At 39.9% G+C, this 21,776-nt stretch overlaps 1 protein-coding gene across 1 annotated transcript in view; it reads right to left on the reverse strand.

The window, feature by feature from the left end:
• usp36 (ubiquitin specific peptidase 36) overlaps positions 1-21,776 on the reverse strand; it is a 58,693-nt gene that overhangs the window by 32,938 nt on the left and 3,979 nt on the right. The window contains exons 2-6 of the mRNA XM_055183140.2: positions 9,261-9,522; positions 8,943-9,164; positions 8,510-8,620; positions 7,348-7,450; positions 7,051-7,118 (exon numbers count right to left, since the gene is read on the reverse strand). Coding sequence (XP_055039115.2) covers positions 7,051-7,118; positions 7,348-7,450; positions 8,510-8,620; positions 8,943-9,164; positions 9,261-9,513 — 757 coding nt within the window. The 5' untranslated portion in view covers positions 9,514-9,522. The remainder of the gene's footprint in view (positions 1-7,050; positions 7,119-7,347; positions 7,451-8,509; positions 8,621-8,942; positions 9,165-9,260; positions 9,523-21,776) is intronic.

Consider the following 21,776-nt stretch of genomic DNA (forward strand, 5'->3'; position numbering starts at 1 on the left):
TATCTTACTAGAGTATCAACACATCTCGACTGTGTCTATTCCTTGAACAAACAAATACAGAGCACCATTTACCTCGTCTCACACAAATCTTAACATAAAATTAGAACACAACACATTAACAGATGAAACTCAAATGTTAAAATTCTTAACATTAGATCGCTTACCAATAAAGAACCTATTATCAATTAAATAATTACAGGCCAAAACTTAGATGTGCTCTGTTTAACAGAAACCTGGCTTAAAGCAGATGATTACATTAGCTTAAATGAATCCACACCACAAGACTATTATTATAAACACAAACCTCGATCAAAGGGGAGAGGGGGTGGTGCAGCTACAATATACAACAAAATATTTAAAGTAAACCATAAATCTGAACTAAAATTTTATTCATTTGAAATAATGTTGCTAAACATGTAAATAACTGATCGTAACCTACAGACCTCCAGGCCACCACACAGACTTTCTTAAAGAAATTGCAGATTTCCTGTCTGAGCTAGTAGTCACTGTAGATAAAGCTCTTATCGTTGGTGACTTTAATATCCATGTTGATAACCCAAAAGATGCATTAGGACTAGCGTTTATAGATGTTCTAAACAAAATGTGTCAGGGCCCACGCATACTCGGAATCACACATCAGACTTAATTCTGTCACTCTGACTCAATATTAATGACATCGAAATATCACCTCAGAGCGATGCAGTTTCAGACCATTGCCTTGTCTCATACACGGTACTTCTAGATAGGATCACTCGGTCCACAACATGCTACAGACTAGCCAGAACAATAATTTCCACCACTAAAGATAGCTTTATTAGCACCCTCCCAGACCTGTCCCAAATGAAACATGTAGCAGATAACCGTGAAGATCTGGATATTGTAATAGAAAACCTGAACAACGTTTGCTCTAAGACGCTAGATGCCGTTGCTCCCATTTGCAAAAAGAGAATCAAAGAAAAAACGCCAGCTCCATGGTATGACCATCGTACTGCAGCCCTTAAAAAAGTAGCTAGAAAAGTGGAACAAAGCTACAGAAGCACAAAGTTAGAGGTATGGCGTGCAGCATGGAAAGAGAGTGTTCAACACTACAGACAGGCTATAAAAACCGCCAGATCTACCTATCTCAGTGCGCTTAAAGAAAATCAAATTAACCCTCGTTTCCTATTTAGCAAAGTTGCGAAACTGACTAGAAACAAAGAACAAACAGAAACCAATAGCAAACTCCAACACAATGGTAATGACTTCATGAACATCTTTACCAACAAAATTATGTTTATTAGGGAAAACATCGAAGCTACGCAAGCAGCAACCACTCTACCAATTAGTACATTTAACACTAGACTACCATACGAACATATTGAGTCATTTAAACCTACTACAATAGAAGAGCTCTGTAAATTAGTAACATCATCAAAATCATCGTCCTGTATATTAGACCCCGTTCCCATAAAATTACTAAATTGAGGTATTCCCTGTAGTGTCAGACCTAGTACTAAATATTTTTAACTCACCGCTAGAACTAGGATACGTTCCAATAGTTTTCAAACTAGCAGTTATTAGACCGCTCATTAAAAAAACACCTTGACCAGGGTGATCTTAATAACTTTAGACCAATCTCAAATCTACCTTTTCTTTCTAAGGTATTAGAAAAAGTAGTGACAAGCCAGCAATTCACATTCTTAGTGAATAATAGTACGTATGAATAGTTCCAATCAGGATTCAGGCCGCACCATAACACAGAGACAGCATTGCTTAGAGTTACAAATGACCTCCTCCAAACATCCGATCGTGGTGAAATCTCACTCCTTATATTATTAGACCTTAGTGCAGCCTTTGACACAATAGATCACACAATCTTACTCAATAGACTAGAAAACTATGTTGGCATCAGTGGTCAGGCGTTAACCTGTTTTAGATCATATCTAACAAATCACTATCATGTACAGTGGGGCAAAAAAGTATTTAGTCAACCACCAATTGTGCAAGTTCTCCCACTTAAAAAGATGAGAGGGGCCTGTAATTTTCATCATAGGTACACTTCAACTATGAGAGACAAAATGAGGAAAAAAATCCGGAGAATCACATTGTCTGATTTTTTGGGAATTTGTTTGCGATTTATGGTGGAAGGTGAGTATTTGGTCAATAACAAAAAAAGCAAGATTTCTTTCTCTCACAGACCTGTAACTTTTTCTTTAAGAGGATCCTCTGTCCTCCACTTGTTACCTGTATTAATGGCACCTGTTTGAACTTGTTAGCAGTATAAAAGACACCTGTCCACAACCTAAAACAGTCAGAATGCAAACTCAACTATGGCCAAGACCAAAGAGCTGTCAAAGGACACCAGAAACAAAATTGTAGACCTGCACCAGTCTGGGAAGACTGAATCTGCAATAGGTAAGCAGCTTGGTGTGAAGAAATAAATTGTGAGAGCAATTATTAGAAAATGTAAGACATACAAGAACACTGATAATCTCCCTCGATCTGGGGCTCCACGCAAGATCTCATCCCGTAGGGTAAAAATTATCACCAGAATGGTGAGCAAAAATCCCAGAACCACACGGGGGGACCTAGTGAATAACCTGCAGAGAGCTGGGACCAAAGTAACAAAGGCTACCATCAGTAACACACTATGCAGCCAGGGACTCAATTCCTGCAGTGCCAGATGTGTCCACCTGCTTAAGCCAGTACATGTCCGGACCCGTCTGAAGTTTGCTGGAGAGCATTTGGATGATCCAGAAGAAGAGTGGGAGAATGTCATATGGTCAGATGAAACCAAAACATAACTTTTTGGTAGAAACTCAACTTCTTGTGTTTGGAGGAGAAAGATGCTGAGTTGCATCCAAATAACTCCATACCTACTGTGAAGCATGGGGGTGGAAACCTCATGCTTTGGGGCTGTTTTTCTGCAAAGGGACCAGGACGACTGATCCGAGTTAAGGAAAGAATAAATGGGTCCATGTATCGTGAGATTTTGACTCAAAACCTCCTTTCGTCAGCAAGGGCATTGAAGATGAAACGTGGCTGGGTCTTTCAGTATGGCAGTGAACCCAAACATACCGCCCGGGCAAAGAAGGAGTGGTTTCGTAAGAATAATTTCAAGGTTCTGGAGTGGCCTAGCCAGTCTCCAGATCTCAACCCCATAGAAAATCCTTGGAGGGAGTTGAAAATCTGAGTTGCCCAGCGACAGCCCTAAAACATCACTGCTCTAGAGGAGATCTGCATGGAGGAATGGGCCAAACTACCAGCAACAGTGTGTAAAAACCTTGTGGAGACTTACAGAAAACGTTTGATCTCTGTCATTGCCAACAAAGGGTATATAACAAAGTATTGACATAAACTTTTGTTATTGACCAAATACTTATTTTTCACCATAATTTACAAATAAATTCTTAAAAAAAATCAGACAATGTGATTTTCTGGATTTTTTTTCTCATTTTGTCTCTCATAGTTGACGTGTACCTTTGACAAAAATTACAGGCCTCTCTCATCTTTTTAAGTGTGAGAACTTGAACAATTGGTAGCTGACTAAATACTTTTTTGCCCCACTGTAAATGATATGTTTATGTAAATGAGGAAGAGTCATATCACTCCCTGGTTAAATACGGTGTACCTCAGGGATCAGTTTTAGTTCCTATCCTGTGTTTTTATATATTTCATTGCTTTCTGTTAAATTGCTCAAAATCATGACTGTTTAAAACACACTTGGCACCACATTCATGATTTTATGGTAAAATTAAAATTTTTCGCGTCAATACTAAGGGTGTCACGATTTCGATTTTAAATCGAAATCGATCGAAATTAAGTCACAGCTTCGAACTTCGAATTAAAAAATGGGATCGTCGATGCTGCCACGCCCCCATTTCACGTCCGGTTGGCTTGCCAAGCGAGGAAAAAAAACTCTCAGAGATGCCTTTAAAAACATCTGTCCAGCGGAACGCGATCATATTTTAAACACGAGGGATGCTACAACTTCTTGAAATGCATATCATAAACAGGATTACTAGTGATCTGACTTTGGACAGAGTGCAGCTCTCTGCACGTGTGCGATAGTGAGGGAGGCGCAAAGATGCAGCGGGTTAACTTATATTTTAAACAAAAGGATAGTTTGCCTCAGCTTGCATGAAACGCATAAAACTGAACAAATACATAAGGATTACTACTTTAGTTTATGTTCAGACTTCAGACAGATGCGAGCACGTGCACGTGAGACAGAGAGAAGTGCAGCTGCCTTCTATGCTGGATTTATTTCAGATGCTATGAGTCCAAGACACGCGCATTAAGTCCATGTTAGAGATGCGCGGATGGACTATTATTTCATCCGCAACCGCATAACAAAACTCATCATCCGTCCACCATCCATCCGCACCAACGTTTCTGACCAGTTTTCAAAACCGCACCCGCCCGCCATCCGCTGACTGGGCGATGCAAGGCGTTGCTGATGACAGCCGCGAGACTAGAAAGCTCTAGAATATCAGCAGTGAACTCCGATCGGCGCACAGGGACAAAAATAAATAAATAAATAGCCTAAATTAAACGCACGAATTACATAGCCTGCACTGGTGTCATCCTGATTTACCACGTTGTAAAACTTATTCCAGGCAACCCTTTCTGACATTCTATTTCCTTTGTTTTTAATTATCATTTTTTGAGTTTGCCACGTTTCTCCTTCGCCAGCGTTGATAAGAGCTGTGTCAAAATGCGTCCTCATTTCTCCAAGCTGTTAATGATAGAACGAATGGATCCTAACAGCCGAGGATAACCCAAACAATTAAAAGCTTTATTAAATAAAAGTGTGTATTTATTAGAAAACTTTTTCTTGTCACTGTTTTAGTATTATAAGTTATGTTTTGTGTTAATATTATTCTGTTTATGTTGCGTATATTTCTAGGTTGATTATTTGATATGCTGTTGAATAGATTAATCTACATCAATGTGTCATATGTTCTAAAATAAATTAATATTTTCTGATTACATATTTATTTTAATAAGTCAGAAATGTCTCAGCTGTTTTCTGGTGACAGGCGCGGTGGGTGCTACTGGGGGCGTGTGCAGCAGGTGACGCAAATTTTGGGTCCTCAGAAGGCTAGACCGTCTCATTTCAGTTCTTTTCTTGAACTTCTGAGGCTGCCACTATGAAAGACAGAGATGTCGCATGCTTAGAAGGACAGAGCTAATAACTAGCAGTCAATTCGGCACCCGCCCGAATTTAATTAAAATATTATTTTTCGTCACGTCATCCGCCCGATCCATGTAACTGCCAACCGCGCATAGTCCATGTGCGTGCAAGAAGGAATCCTCTCTCTACAAGCTCTCGCGTTAAGTGAAGCCCACAAACCCCCATGCGAGTTGTGCAATGTGCATGTTAATGTTAAAGTATTATAATGATAATAATAAATAATGGCATATAATTTTTGTCTAAATTAAATGCCATATAAAAAATTTGTAAAAATCGAGAATCGGATCGAATCGTGACCTTAGAATCGAAAATATAATCGAATCGAGGATTTGGAGAATCGTGACACCCCTAGTCAATACACAAGCATTTAAACCATAAACAAAGCACTGTCACTGGCGCTGCTCATGCATGCAGTGTGCATGCTTGTTAACATGGGCGCTGAAAAAAAACATGTGGCGCTTACGCACGGCTCCCACTTGCGAGGAGCAACTCAGGTTGCTTCTACTCTCCGGCTCCGTCATTTGGGGTCTGACGAACCGACGCACATATATACGTTCTCCCAGCCCTAGTTCGACTGCTTTTTTACACATTAAGGTAATGACGGGGAATGAATCATAGCAGTGGGAGTTTACGTCCAGGTCTTCAATGCGGCCCGCCCCTTCAAATGAACCATTTCTCCAGACAGACTCAGAATCATGTTACAAATTAGCCAATTACTTATTGCTTTTGATGTTTTTTAATGTAAAAACCACACGAACATCAAGACCCCAGAGAAAATACTTTTTCAGAAAGTGATTTTTTTGCACCGTCACTTAAAGACATTACACCCCAATCACGCTGATAAGCCGCTTGTTTTTTATTATTATTTATTGATTATATTTAATAAAATTTTTCAGTATCAAATGGTCAAAAAATATTATACTTTAAATAAGGATTGATTTTTTTATTTCCAGCAAATTGATGCATTTTAAGTCTTTTCTGTTACAGACTAAAAAACAATGTTAATAAAGTTATTCTTTGTTGTAAGTTGATCGATTTTTCTTTTTCTTTAATGTTAATAAGGATACAATGTTTTGCAGATGTGTAATTTTATAGACAAATTAAACTATTTACAATCGCGGCGGAGAGTTGGGGGGGCGCGAAATGTTTACTTCTTCCTAGGGGGGGGGCGTGACAGAAAATAATTGAGAAGCACTGGTGTAATCAGTTTAATTGTTTATGTTTTATGCATTTACATACAGGCTGCTTTAGCTACAGGCACACTAAACATTGTTCTGCGTTTGATTTGGCCATTGTAAAAAAACAGGGTTACTTTTCATAAATGCCTCGTAGTTCTGGTGACGGATATTAAACTACACCGATACAGTTTGTAGTGATCAAATGAGGTTTTGGACTGGTCAGCCACAGCAGATAAAACTATCTGTAATGGTAAGGGGCATGATATTTCTGGACAACACACACTAGGCTGTTAGCAAAACACAACACACTGGGTCAAGCAACTAATCTTAGCCCATTGTGTATTTCTGAAGGAGGGATTTCAAAGGAGTAAAACTCAACAGCCCGTTTCAACAAGTATGGAAACAGCTGTGTTAAATAAAAGGTAAAATATATATATAAAAAAGAATCAACAATTTGTTGTGCACTCCAAAAACAATCAAGACTTTGGAAAAAGCATAATAGGACCCCTTTAAAGCACATTAAAATCATTCCTATCCATTTTCCCAATGTGGAATCAATTGATAAGCTACCTCATAAATATTTAAATCTCATCACCTTATTGAGTAAAACTACTTCAATTTCTTAATGCAGAGATGAGAAGAGTTCAATGCATCAGGCTTAGCTTTGACATTTATGTAGAGAGCTTTGTGCTTTACCTCGCGACCTCAAATAACCCCCAAATATCTGGTGGATCAGAGTGGTGGCTTGTGTCTGTCGGTCCAGTCTGAGAATAAATCATAATGTGTGTTATTTACCCATGGACACAGACACATGCACACAAACGGCCACACATGCATGTACACAGACACAGACACACAACAATCTGTTGTGGTGTCCAGGAGCTCTGAGTTCTTTCCATATATACATAACACAAATAATAAAAAACTGTTAATTATTCTTTTGATCCAATTAAATGAGCTGATATGGTGGAATAACTGATGCAGCGCTCTTACTTTGGATAGCCGTTCAGACAAGCTTTCTGCATGGCATCAATCGTGTAGCGCAGGAACTCGTGAGCATCCTCTTGGCTACCAAACCGGAAATGGCGAGCAATTTCTAAAAGGTCCAAAAAAAGCAAGTTTACGTCCGACTTTACATTAGAAAGAAACAAGTTGCTTTGTGAAAAAGCAAATCAAACTCCCCAAGTGTATCTGGGAACTTAAGGTGATGACTCAACACTTAGGGCCAATCCCATTTCTCTGTCTTACCCCTTCCCCTTACCCCTACCCCTTAGTTTTGCACGTTCACGTGAGAGTAAGGGCTATCCCAATTCTCGTTTTGATCAAGGGGTAGGGCTAAGGGCAAGTGGTAGACACCCCTTAAAACCAAGAATTTCCGCGAGCTTACTTGAAACCAAGGGGTACTCAGAATACACTGCGCAACCGGCAAAAATGGTGGCCAGAGCGTCCCATAAATGTAAGTATTTTTGGCTTAATAATTAATTTAAAAATTACTAACGTCTTGTTTTGTGCTCTGCACAGTCCTGTTCATATAACTTTGAATTATGTTCTTAATTTAAATGTTTTAAAATTTCGCTAGTTTGCTACGCTAACGTTACGTTGCGGATTTGCACAACATTCCCGTATTTGCTGATTTGCACAACATTCACGTATTTCTCTAACTAGCCATGAATGGACTGCATGCTTGTCTACAGTTTTAACTAAATTCCATTAACGTTAGCAGCGAATTTCGTTTGATATCAGTGCATAACACTACTTGCTTTGGAGACATCGGTACGTGCTTTACGTATACCGTCCTGTATCACACAGGGACGCCAGAAGAAACTCGGCGGCTGATTCACTTTCGCTTACACTTGCACTCGGCATCTTGGAAGTTTGTGATCAACATTTGTCGCGTCTGGTGATGTTGCAGCCAGCAAACGACGATGTATGATGACGTAACCGTAACCAAGCGGTGTCTCATTTTATAGGGGTATGTTTTCACCCCTAGCGCTTAACACTTGGTTTTGAGGGACAAGGGCTAGGGGTAAGACGAAGTGGTAGGGGAAGGGGTAAGACAGAGAAATGGGATTGGCCCTTAGTCAAAGGCCACCCTCAGAAGCACCACACAACCTGTAACTGTGAAATAAAGTAGTTTTAAAGCATTGTAGCTTACTTTTCAGGTCCCGGATGAAGGATACTGGTTTTATGGCATTGCCAGTGTTGGCAAAGGCTTGGATGATATGATTCTGCATTACACAAATCATACAGAATCCAGACTGACGACCTGAAGGGGAAAAACAAACAAACACCCTCATGATTAACAGGACACACCGCTAGACATTACAAAAATCTGATCTGCCATTAATCTGTGGGAGTGCCAGAGACACGCTCTCTATGTGAGCACATGATCACAAGCTCAATGACTTTCTCAACGCAGGTGTCACGTGTGCCCGGTTAAAGAGAATCTAGTTAAACTGTCAACCACAAACTACGCAAGTCACCGGTACACACACTTAAATATAACAACAGCCTAAATGTACAGTATCATCTGCTCACGTGCACACGAGCGTGTTTCTGGCCTAACGTTCAGTAAAGAGTTTTCTCACATGATCGGCTGTGCTCCTTGGAGAGGAGATAGTTGGCCAGCGGTGGGGTGTAGGTGAGACACTGCACAGTGGAGTTGAGGAAGCAGGTGTTGCCCAGGTTGTGGAGGCCGGCTCCCACCCGATACACCCGCTCCCACTTCATTGACAGCTTGTTCACAGGAAAGAGCATCTTCTGTGGTGTGGGGATGCCATCACTCTGCCCGACAAGAAGGCTCTCTGAGACTGGAAGACAAACAAGAGCATGTACCGTCACATCATTCATTTCTACTTTTAATTAAACTAGCGGCATGTTTAAGATCGAGAGCGATACGCTCTTACTTTGTCTCTTAATCTGAGCGGACTCGGGAGGTCTTTGCACAACGACTCCGTCATTCTTGGGATTTAGGATGACATATTTGGTCTTGAGTGTGTCCAGCTGGTAGCTGAAACCTTTGCTGGCCGGTTCGAACTCGATTTTCTGCAGCAGGACTTTCTTTGCGGATGAAGCCAGCAACTTGTTAAGGTCGCCCTCATCACCGGAGTCTTTGCGGCCCGGCTTCAGGGCGTCTTTCAGCTTGTCCACTATGGGCATTATGGGTCACTGGTGGAAACAAATGGATTTAAAGGTTAAACCGAACTGCAGGGTTTCTCGGAGAACATCTGACCCTAATTTTTTATGGGTCGGAAATGTATCACTGATTATTTTTGTACCTACCTTATGTTTTATGCAATATGCTATGATTTACTATGAGCATTTATTAAAACTAGGGCTGTCAAAAGATTAATCGTGATTAATCGCATCCCAAATAAAAGTTTGTGTTTACATAACATGTGTGTAGTGTGTATAATTATTATTTATATATAAAAACACACACACAGTCATGTATATATTTAAGAAAAATCGGTTATATTTATATATAAAATATTTATGTTTCTATATAACATAAATTATAAACATTTATATACAGTAGGCTTGCCGCTATAGTCGGTGAAACGGTGATAACCGGTGCTTCAGCCTCTCACCGGTTATATCACTTGCCCACCGCGACACCGTCTTTCACCGTCGTTTTGATATTTTCGTGTAATTAAATCATTTAGTTTCGTTAGAGAGAGCAAACACTTACAACTGTATGTGTCTGTTGTCTGAATTCAGCGGGGCTGAACGCGCGTCACGTCACAGAGCAGCCGCAGGTGTCAGATTTCATTTATTTCTGTCAGAGTTTGCAAGGCGAGCTGACTGACCAGATGATGACAGAAGCCGCGTGCTTTGCTCGTTTTTGTTATAATATACATATATGATGTTTAATATAAGCGAGATCGTTTTGTTGTTGTGTTTTTCCATCAAGAAAAATATTAAACCCATCATTCAAGCAGCGCTTTTATGGAGAAGTAGCCGGTTGCTCTGCTTGGGACTGGCGGGTTCTGTGAGAATTACCTGCGCACATTGACTCAAGCACTTAAGTAAACCAGCTGTTGCACTCACATTGGACGCAAATTCATAGGTGATTTAACGCAGCTTACGCAAGCGATGCATTTAAACAGTTGCGTAATTCAAAAGTGAAAGTAAAAGTGCACGTCTGCATGCGCATTTATAAGCCCCTCCCACTCGGTGATACCGGGATCACCGAGTTTGTGACGCGCTGATTAACCGGTGGGAAAATTACCTCACCGCGGCAACTCTAATATACAGTATATAAATGCAAATATTTCTTAAATATATACATGAATGTGTATGTATTTATATATACATAATATTTACACACAGTAAACACACATGTTATGTAAACACAGACTTTTATTTTGGATACGATTAATCGCAATTAATCTTTTGACAGCCCTAATTAAAACAGAAATGTCTATTTTAAGAATACGTTTTATAACGTGCTCTGTAGAGCCCGACCGACATGGGTTTTTTCGGGCCGATGCCGATACAGATATTAGGGAGTAAAAAAAGACAGATAACGATATATCGGCCGATATTCTTTATGTGTATATTATAGTTCAGTATATACTACAGTATATTATACTAAAGTACTGTACATAGAATACACTATATACTTCAACATAATATACTGTATATGAATAAATACAATGCAATGCAATGATCACTCACAAATGTGGTGATCACTCACAAATGTGGTGATCCAACACTTATATTGATGTGACAAAGATATGTACTATAGGTAAGAAGTTAACAATAAACTTTATTATCCAAAATTAGTTGGATATCAGTGCACTAAACAGTAAACTTGACTTATTATAAATAACTTTAAAACACAAAGAGAACAAAATACATAAAACTTGCATCATTTGCAGTTTTGACAAGAATAACGTTATAAAGAGAAACTTATGAAGTCATTGATTAATTTTGGCTTTACAGTAAGTTGTGTACTTCACAAATCAGTTAGCCACTCACAGTTACGAAAACAATGCTTGACGGAGCACATACTTATGTACGCTATGTTTAATGTTGTGCACAACGTTTTTATAACACAAACCCAGGGTTCCGTGCAAACTTTAGACTTTTATAAAAATAAAGCGTCTTCGCTCCGCCTCTTTTATTTAGCAAGGGTGTAGAGTTGCGCGAGCTTATTGAATTAATTGCTCTGAAATGAGCGTGTTAAAGGGATACTTCACCGATTTAGCATTCAGCTTTGTATCTGTAGAAACCCGGCAGTATTACTGAATGACCATGTTTCCCTCCATCATTTCCCCCTGAGAGGAGAGATATCTGCATTTTGGTTCTGCAAAAAAGTCCTCCGATGATGCAAAAATCGTCATATTACATCATCGGAGGACTTTTTTGCAGAACCAAAATGCAGATATCTCTCCTCTCAGGGGGAAATGAGGGAGGGAAACATGGTCATTCAGTAATACTGCCGGGTTTCTACAGATACAAAGCTGAATGCTAAATCGGTGAAGTATCCCTTTAACTAAAAACACAAGCAGCAGTAATCTCATATAGTGTTATATAAGTGCACGGCTGCGCGTAGTTTAAACGTGTCATTTCTCCGTCTCGCGTCATTTCTCCCGCTTGCGTTTTAACTCGCAAGTCGACAAAGAGACGGATTAAAAACACCAAATGCAAACGGGAATGCGTCTCTCTTGTCCATTTATAATCCAATCGACCAAAGCGCGTCTTAATACCAGGTGTAAAAATGTTGTGAAGAAGACACTGCGTGACTGCAGCCACCTGAACTGAGAGACTGACTGACTGAAGTGAAGGGGGTGGGGGATTGGCTGGTGTCACTACAGTGAGTGATCTGGGTCGCCATTAGCAACCAGTATGGCGCACTCTGCTGGACAAACAAGTACTTACATCTTTCAATTGCATTTAATGTGTTCTGTAACAAACGTTCATATCGGCGCATATCTGCGGCTTATACGCCGATACAGAAATATCTGCGACATGCTCATATCGGCCAATAAAATCGGCAAAACGATAAATCGGTCAGGCTCTAGTGCTCTGACCCTTCAACACATCAAGTTGGCTTCATTTTGCGTGCGAGCACGTCGTGTCTCTCCCGGTGAGCGTTCGCGTGCTTTCTGTTTCTCAATGAATTGGGTCGGTGCGACGCGAAGCAAATGTCACATTGTATACTTTCATGTATCTGAACTTGAGCACGAAAACTTGAACTTCACGTAGGCCTGGGGCGGTAACCGGATTACCGCCATACCGCGGTCACGTGACCCATGCCGCGGGTCTAAGCTCCTCACCCTCATAACCGCAAAAAAAAAACAAAAAACTTGAAACATTGGCCTGCACTTGTGTGTATATGTGGAGATGTTATACACGCAGCTTGTTAACAACCGCAACTTGTTAACTGAATATTAAATGATATGATATGATTTTAATATTCAATTGTCATTGAGTAGAAATACAGGTGACGTTGTCTGTCACTCGTTTAAAGTAATACAAACATTTTATCTAACTTGAACGTGCAAACAGCCGCAACAGATCAACAACAGAATCAGGTTTCATACATTATCAAATTTTCACGCAACATTAAGAGCACACGATCAGTCCGAGGATTAATATCCAAAGAGGTTAGATTGTCTCTTTTTCATCTAGCCGCAAGTGTCTTTGGACAACTCTTGCGGACCAAAGCGCGAGAATAAACAAAGCTTGAAGGCAAGAGAACGCATCCTGTTGAATTTCAGAAGTCAGACTGAGCTGCAGCGGGCAGTAGTGCTCGCACATGCAGCCATCTCGCTGTTGTGTTTGTCACATGATAGCTGCAGTTATGGCTGCCTGTGTGAGGAGAAAAAACACAGACGTCCACAGGGAGGCAATGGAAACGTGCGTTGCACGCACCAACATGAAATGTGTCATTTACAAATCTGTGACGTGTTCATTCTTAAAAGTATCGATACTAATACATTTAGGAACCGTGACGTTATTTATTCATGAGAATCGCGGTACTTTTGAAGTAACGATGCATCGTGCAACACTAATTTGAACACCCGTCTATCAGCTAGAATTCTGACCCTCAAAGACCCGTTAGTCTGCCTTTAAAATGTCCACCTCCACTTCATTTATTATCCTAAATTAGATGCACCTGTTTGAGGTCGTTAGCTGTATAAAGACACCTGTCAACCCCATACAATCAGTAAGAATCCAACTACTAACATGGCCAAAACCAAAGAGCTGTCCAAAGACACTAGAGACAAAATTTTAAACCTCCACAAGGCTGGAAAGAGCTATGGGGAAATTGCCAAGCAGCTTGGTGAAAAAATATCCACTGTTGGAACAATCATTAGAAAATGGAATAAGCTAAACATGACTGTAAATCTCTATCGGACTGGGGCTCCATGCATAGGGCCCTATAATTTCCGCGATCACGGAATCGCAGACGGAATCGCGGAATTGGCAAATTAACACGGAATTTAGTATTAACGCGGAATTTCGCGGAATTTTACATATTTAAAATAAAATTCTGTTTTTGTGTGGGAGAAGAACGTAAGTCTGAGAAAAATGCAGACCGGGGAAGCACATCTGGGTGACACACCCCCTCCCGTCATTTCAGTTACCCTTCCCCCTTCATAACACTGCAACCATGGCGAAGCGGCTCTCCGCTGCTGTAATTTCGTCTGCTAAAAAATTAAGAAATGCGATGCTAAGCCCTCAGTTCCGAGCCGAACAGTTTCCACATGACTTTTATGTGACCGGAGAATTGCTGTTTTGTAAATTTTGTCAACATTCCATTGACTGGAAGCGCAAAGATACATGCACTGACCACCTGTTATCAAAAACTCACGTGAAAAACAAGGAGAAGCACAAAACCGCTAGCAAGGCCACCACGTCCATACAGACGTGCATTACTGCGGATGCATTTAAATCTTCAGACGCAAGGAAAGAGTTTGTTGAGGATTTTGTCGCTGTGTGTGCTGAGGCTGACATCCCTCTAGAAAAGATGACAAAACTGCGTCCGTTTCTAAAGAAGCACTGCAAACAGGGAGGAGCTCTACCTGAAAGTGTAAGCAGCCTTCGCCAACTTCATTTACCCCGAGTGTTTGAGCAACATATCTCCTCTGTGCTAAAAAAGATCCGTGGGAAAAAGTACTCCATTGTTGTGGATGAGACTACTGATGCAAGAGACTGCAGCGTCCTAAACATCGTCATTGGTAAGTTAGTGTGAATTTAACAGCATACCGAACACTTAGTTAATATAGACATGTGTGAATGCAACTGATGCACCCTTTTATATTTTTTTGTATTCAGTCATTAATAACATACCATTGCAACTATGTAATGGGATAAGTAAATATAGGTTATTCAAAATACATAATGATTTATAGCTGTGTCAGAATTAGAAAACAACTGATGCCCACAGGGGAATCTGGTTGACAAACATGAAATAAGATTTAAAATGATTAATTCGAATATACCAGTTAAAAATAAACTTAGTTACTTTTTATTACTCTTTTTTTGGACATGTAATACAGTTGGAAATAATGGCCATGATCTCCTTTCTCATTTTTTTAACTGATTTTTTATTATTATTAATATTATTATTACCACTACTACTACTACTACATGTCCAAAATAAAATAATTAACTCAAAATCATGTCAGTGCAGTCACTGTTGCCTTTTAATTAATATGAATGAAAAAAATTTAATGGACATTTAGAACTACAGCTAATGTTTTTTTTCCTTAATTCATCACAGGAGTTGAAAAACAATATTTTCTTGTGGATGTCGTCTTCATGGAAAGATGCAACTATTCAACAGTTTCCCAAGAAATACTAGCCTCCCTCCACAGCAACGCTCTAGATCTTAATGATGCCTGGGCAGTGGTTACAGATAATGCTGCATACTGTCTGAAAGCATACAGGGAGGTCCTGAAAGGAGTGATGCCAAACAGCGTCCATGTTACCTGCCTCTGCCACATCATAAATCTGGTGGGTGAGACCTGGCAGCATTACAAATATTTCTCAGATGCTACCTCACTTGTCACATGGATGAGATCTGTGTTTTTCAAAAAGCCTGCCAGAAAGCGAAGATGGGTGGCCGTCCTCATCAACAAGGAGGCTGTGCAGGCCAAGGTTCCTCCTGAGGCTGTGTGTACTCGGTGGAATAGTTGGTTTGAGGCTGTCAAGTACCATTCACCTTTACAAACAGTTCTTCTTGTCAGAGGAGTCAACAGCCATGGCAGTCAAAAACATCCTCAGCCAGTTGGAAACAGAGGAGAAGGTGGAGAACCTCACTCTCAAGTTAACCTTCATCTCAGAGACTTGCTCTAAACTCATGACAGCCCTGACCATCCTGGAAGGAACCCACAGACCCACAGCAGTGTCTGCATACAATGTAATGGAGGATCTTGGGTCCTACCTAGTTAATGAAACAGCAAAAACATGTGGTTATGGGCCCAAAACAGATGAGCTACTGAGAAAAATGAGTTTCCGAGAGAAGAAAGACGTCCTGGACAATCTCCATGATGCTTTTCATTTGGCTTTCACAAAGTTCTCAAAGCACTGGGACACACATCCAGCCAGAGATGTGTACAGGTTGGTCAGGGTGTTTGATCCCAGACAGGCTCCAGCAATGCAAAAGCAGATTGAAGCCTACTCGACACTGAAGCCCCTGGCTAACCCATCAGCAGAGCTCACGGAGCAGTGGTTGGCCTATCAGCAATGTGTTTCCAGGGACCCCCTGATTCCCAAGAGTTGCAGAGGTGGCTTTGGCCTTCATCTACTTCCCAGTCAGCTCAGTTGACTGTGAGCGGAGCTTCAGCAAATACAAAACTCTTCTCACAGACAAGAGAGAAACACTCACTGAACTAAACACAAAGAGGCTGGCAATCATGTATTTCAATGGTGATGTATGTGATAGGTGGGACGCTTAAATGAAGAAAGTTAGCTTACAAATGTTTAACTAGTTCTACTTGAATACTTCAACTTTAATTTCATTACTCAGGAAGTACTTTCTGTATTTTGCCTTGTTTTTGATGCACTTTAATCTACTGTATGGAAAAAAGTACTTATGTATATCTTTGAAATTGAGAGTTTTCTTTTTTGTCCTATTTTTTACTTGAAAGAAAAAGCTAATGGAGCACTTTTATTTAAACTTATATAATGTATTTTTCTGGACTGTTTAAAGTTTATAAACATGAATATTAAGTTGTTACTTTAAGTACTTAAAGTGCAGTTGCACCATGCAGTATTTGTTCTGAAGAGTACCGAGTAAAAATGTGGAAAAAAAATGTTACCTCAATAAATTTAAGGTCATTCCTATTTTATTTGTGTACATTTTAATCATTAACATTAAAGGCACACTATTTTTACGAATAAAATAACAGTAAAGGGTAAAAAAAATAATTAAAACGGAAAAAACGGAATTTGCAAAAATTAAAACGGAATTTGGGAAAAAATAAAACGGAATTTGGGAAAAAATAAAACGGATTTTATAGGGCCCTACATGCAAGAGCTCACCTTGTGGGGTATTAAAGGGCCATTTCACCGACAGGAACATTAATCTTTATGGAAAGTGAGTCATATTTGTAGTCAAAATGTAACAAATGTAGAATTTTGTGCCTATTTGACAGAGAAAACACAAAATGTGACTTTAGAGCACATTTGTATGAAAAACTACAACTGCCACTATGCACCACAATGCACAGCTCTGCAAGCCACTCCCATTAATCGGAACACGGCTCAGACAAGCTATTATGTACATAAATGCCACGTTAGTAAAACAAAGAAAATAGCCACCACCACTGTGTCTGACAGACACCAATCATGATTTACTTTTAAATGTGATGTTACATTGTGTTACACACAATAACACTCTGGCCTGGTGTGTAGCAAAGTCTTATTCAAACAGTAACGTGCGGTTTCAGATCCACAGTACAAATGTCTTTTCAAGTAGTTAAAAAAGGGTATGCATTTTAAATGTTTATTTAGTTTTACCAATTTTCTTTTTGTCTCGTGTTTACTGTAATTACATCTGTGTTATAATGGCCTCACTGCTCTCACAATATAGACATATAAAACACCGCTCAGATATGCTATTGTGTATATAAATGCCACCTTAGAATAACAAAGAAAATAGAAACACTTACTTTAGTTAGACGTCCATTTATCACTGCATCCTCCACACAAACGCGTCCCCTGCACAATATCTCCACAGACTTGGAGTTTCTGCTCGTAAACCGAAACACGTCTTTGAAATAAGCACGCGACCAGAAACATTCACAAAACAAACGTTCATATCCTTATCTGATCCAGAAATGTTAAACCGAAAGCAAACGGCGCGAGTCCGTCCAAGCTTATATACTCCGCAGCGCGTCTGCTCGTAAACCGAAACATGTCCGTGAAATAAACATTCCAAACGCTTGCAAAGTTCCTCTCTTGTCTAGAAACCTTCACCAAACGAACGTCCATATCCTTATCTGATGCAGAAATGTTATAAAGAAGCCACACAGCGAGAGAACAGGCAAGCTTCTCTACGCAGCAGAGGCCGATGGTTGCGGTGTCTTCACCGGGCTCCTCTACCCAGCCGACGCCCAGGCTCCGGCTTCTCCTCGGGCTTCTGTTCCTACATCTGCCTCAGCTCTTTGCAGTATTGTGGCTCATAAAGGTGCAATGTACAGCGGATTAGAGCATCACGCTTGTAAAATCACCCTCTTCCATGTAATATTGATTAACTTCCACTGTTATTGTAACGTGAATTCTGGCTCACTCCACAACTTCTGTTTAGCTTAGCTTAGCATAAAGATGGCGGCTGATCGGTTTTTTCCATCTGTGTTCGTATATTTTCGTAAGTCCCACCCACTTATCTGTAATTGGTCTGAAGCGTGAGTGGGTCCCACCCATAGCCCCCACCTTGGAAAAATGAGGAATGAGTGTCTGTAGTCTTTCACACTCAGGTTAGGGTTAGGGTTACTTACATCTTTCAATTATCATTACAGTTGCATTTGGTCCCTCATCTTTGGAAGGACTCTATAATCGTTCCGGTTCCAAAAATAAAAGCTCCTAAGCTACTGAACGATTTTAGACCTATTGCGCTTACTTCCCTGGTGATGAAATCATTTGAAAAACTTGTGAAGACTGCCATAATGAATTCTGTGCAGGACAAATTAGATCCCTTACAGTTTGCGTATAGGCCAGGTCGGGGGGTGGATGATGCCACAGGAACACACTTAAATTTTATCTTAAAACATCTTGAGGGGGCAGGTTCTTTGGTCCGGTTGCTATTTGTTGATTTTTCCTCAGCATTCAATTGTATTAGACCCCATGTTTTAGCCGATAAACTAAAACAAAATTTTAACATTGATTCTGGCTTGATCAGCTGGCTGATGGACTTCTTAACAGAGCGGCCCCAGCGTGTTAGGGTGAACGGGGTCCATTCAGATGTACTCTCATCATCAGTTGGATCCCCACAGGGCTGCGTCCTGTCACCACTTTTGTTTGTTTTATATACCAATGACTGTCAAAGTACCTACCCAGGTCATCATGTTGTTAAATTTGCAGACGATTCTGTCATCGTTTCACTTTTAAGCAAAAAAAAAACTTTGAGCACGGCCCTGTTCTACCAGATTTTGTTGAATGGTGCGAATCTTCCTTTCTTAAAATAAATGTACAAAACTAAAGAAATGCTTATTAACTTTGTTAGGACATCTGTGTCTCTTACTCCAGCTCTTATCAACAGTCAAGTTGTGGAGCAGGTAGAAACCTATAAATACCTGGGGACAGTCATTGACAATAAGCTATGCTTTGAGTCACAAGTAGATGCAGTTTGTAAAACGGCTCATCAACGAATGTATTTTCTTCGCAAACTTAGAAATTTTAACCTGGATTCTGCTTTTATGAAAATGTTTTATACTTGCTTTATTGAATCAATCTTAACTTTTTCATTTATCTGTTGGTATGGCTCCCTCTCGGAGAAGCAAAAGAATCGTCTGACTTCTGTAGTTAATGTGTGTAAAAAAATAGTTGGAACTGCTTTAAATGATCTCAGTGAGGTGTACAGGGTCAGATGTGTGAAGAAGGCTAAGGCTATTACCTCTAATCCATCCCATCCTTTGTGTCAAGAGTTCTTACTGTTGAATTCTGGGCGCCGTTATAATGTCCCACGTTGTAAGACCAACAGATTCAAAAAGTCTATGATCCCAAGAGCTATTAGTTTTTTAAATGATTGAGGAAAACCTACTGTATTATTATATGTTTTGTATATTGTATGTAACTGCTGCTGTAAACCAAATTGCCCCACGGGGGACAAATAAAGCTAAACAAACAAACAAACAAACAAACAAACAAACACTCAATAGAGATACAGGATTTCCTTCTTTCAATGACGCAAAATGACGATTTTTACATCATTGAAAGAAGGAAGTGCCTCACTGAAATCAGTATTTCTCCCCTCTCAGGGGAAACCGAGGGAATGATGCACGACCATTCAAAAACATGACTGGGGTTCTAACGGTACAAAGCTTAATGCAAATGGGTGGAAAAGTTTCCCTTTAATGATCCTAAGAAAGGTGAGAAATCATTGCAGAACTACATGGAAGGAGCTGGTCAATGACCTGAAAAGAGCTGGGACCACCATTTCCGAGGTTACTGTTGGTAATACACTAAGACGTCATGGTTTGAAATCATGCATGGCACGGAAGGTTCCCCTGCTTAAACCAGCACATGTCCAGGCCCGTCTTAAGTTTGCCAATTACCATTTGGATGATCCAGAGGAGTCATGGGAAAAAGTATGGCTGCACGATTCGGAGAAAAAATCTAATTGCGATTTTTCTTATCAAAATTGCGATTTAAAGTGCGATTCATTGGTGTATATATAATAAAAAAGCTACATCCAGGTTTGTTGTGGTGGTTTTAATGGCACCAAAGAAAGATGCTGTGCTACTGTTTATTTAAGACCTCTTAAACATTGTACCAACGTGTCTGCAAGACTTTGCTCTTCTGCAGACACACTTCTTTTTATCTAAGAACATTAAACAAAATACAGTTTAACAAAAAAGTATTGACAGTTTTTTTAAATAACATATAGGGCTATAGGCCAATGTATTTTGGCTGTCACTACAACAATGCTTCTGACAAGCAAATGTTTAGTTTTTTTCTTTTAATCAAAAGACTATACTCATCTTGTTTTACCTTTCAGGCATCTGTAATAAATGTAAAATATATTAGTTATTAGAATCTATGATTTAACATAAGCAAAAAATACAAATAAAACACTGCACAGTCCTCACTGTACGATTTTAAATGTGGAGCTGCAGAAGCTTGTTCAGTTAAGAGTAAGGAGTGATTTTAATTTTTGGTGTGTAATAAACATTTCTGACACAGAAAGCACCAGGTTACTGTCACTTTAAGACACAAGATAGCTTTAAAACTGCTCTGCTTTAATGTACTGATAAACATCCAGCTGTTTATGTTCAATTAGACAAGAAGGAAAACTTAAGTTTAGTGATCACGCGTGTGCTGACTACTTGCTGTGTGCACGCTTCATGAACCCTCATGCATGTAATATAATACATATACTTTCAAAGCGGTGCGGATGTGCGCGTGCAAGAAAGTATAATGTACCTGTTTCGTCTGCTGTGTTCCGGGCTTTAATGAAACCTGCTTATAGTCTGATGAGGCGCTTGTCATTGTTTGCGATGCATGACGAGAAACGGACGTATACACCTTTCTTTAAGTCCAACATTACACAAAAGGGAAATGTTTTCGCGCATTTCTGTCCTCTCATTTGCCGCTTAATGAGTTATAATGGGTTTTAAAAATGACTGAATCCAAAATCTGCCAACTTCCATGACATTCCACGTTGTGCAGTTAATTCCATTTGTATGCATTTAGCGATTCTGTCCTTGTTTTCCGCATCGCGGAAATCATATGGCCGTACACTTTGTTGAGGAGTTGAACTGCTGCTCGCGCAATGGCGTTATCTGACGTTCAGTCAGCACCTCAGTGTTAATGCCCTCTATTGGTTTAAACTGCATCAAACGTAAAATGCGCATGAAGCGAACTGTCAAAAACGGCGTACTAGATGATTGTTATATTTAATAGTACTGAATCGAAATAATCGCAGCTTTTGCGATTCGAAAATCGCGCCCATCCAAATCGCGATTTCGGTTTAAAAACGATTAATCGTGCAGCCCTAGGAAAAAGTCATGTGGTCAGATGAGACCAAAATAGAACTTTTTGGTCATAATTCCACTAAACGTGTTTGGAGGAAGAAGAATTATAAGTACCATCCCAAGAACATCATCCCTACTGTGAAGCATGGGGGTGGTAACATCATGCTTTGGGGGTGTTTTTCTGCACATGGGACAGGGCGACTGCACTGTATTAAGGAAAGGATGACCGGGGCCATGTATTGCGAGATTTTGGGAAACAACCTCCTTCCT

Source organism: Misgurnus anguillicaudatus, chromosome 19 (genome assembly GCF_027580225.2).
Source record: "Misgurnus anguillicaudatus chromosome 19, ASM2758022v2, whole genome shotgun sequence".
Lineage (NCBI taxonomy): Eukaryota > Metazoa > Chordata > Actinopteri > Cypriniformes > Cobitidae > Misgurnus > Misgurnus anguillicaudatus.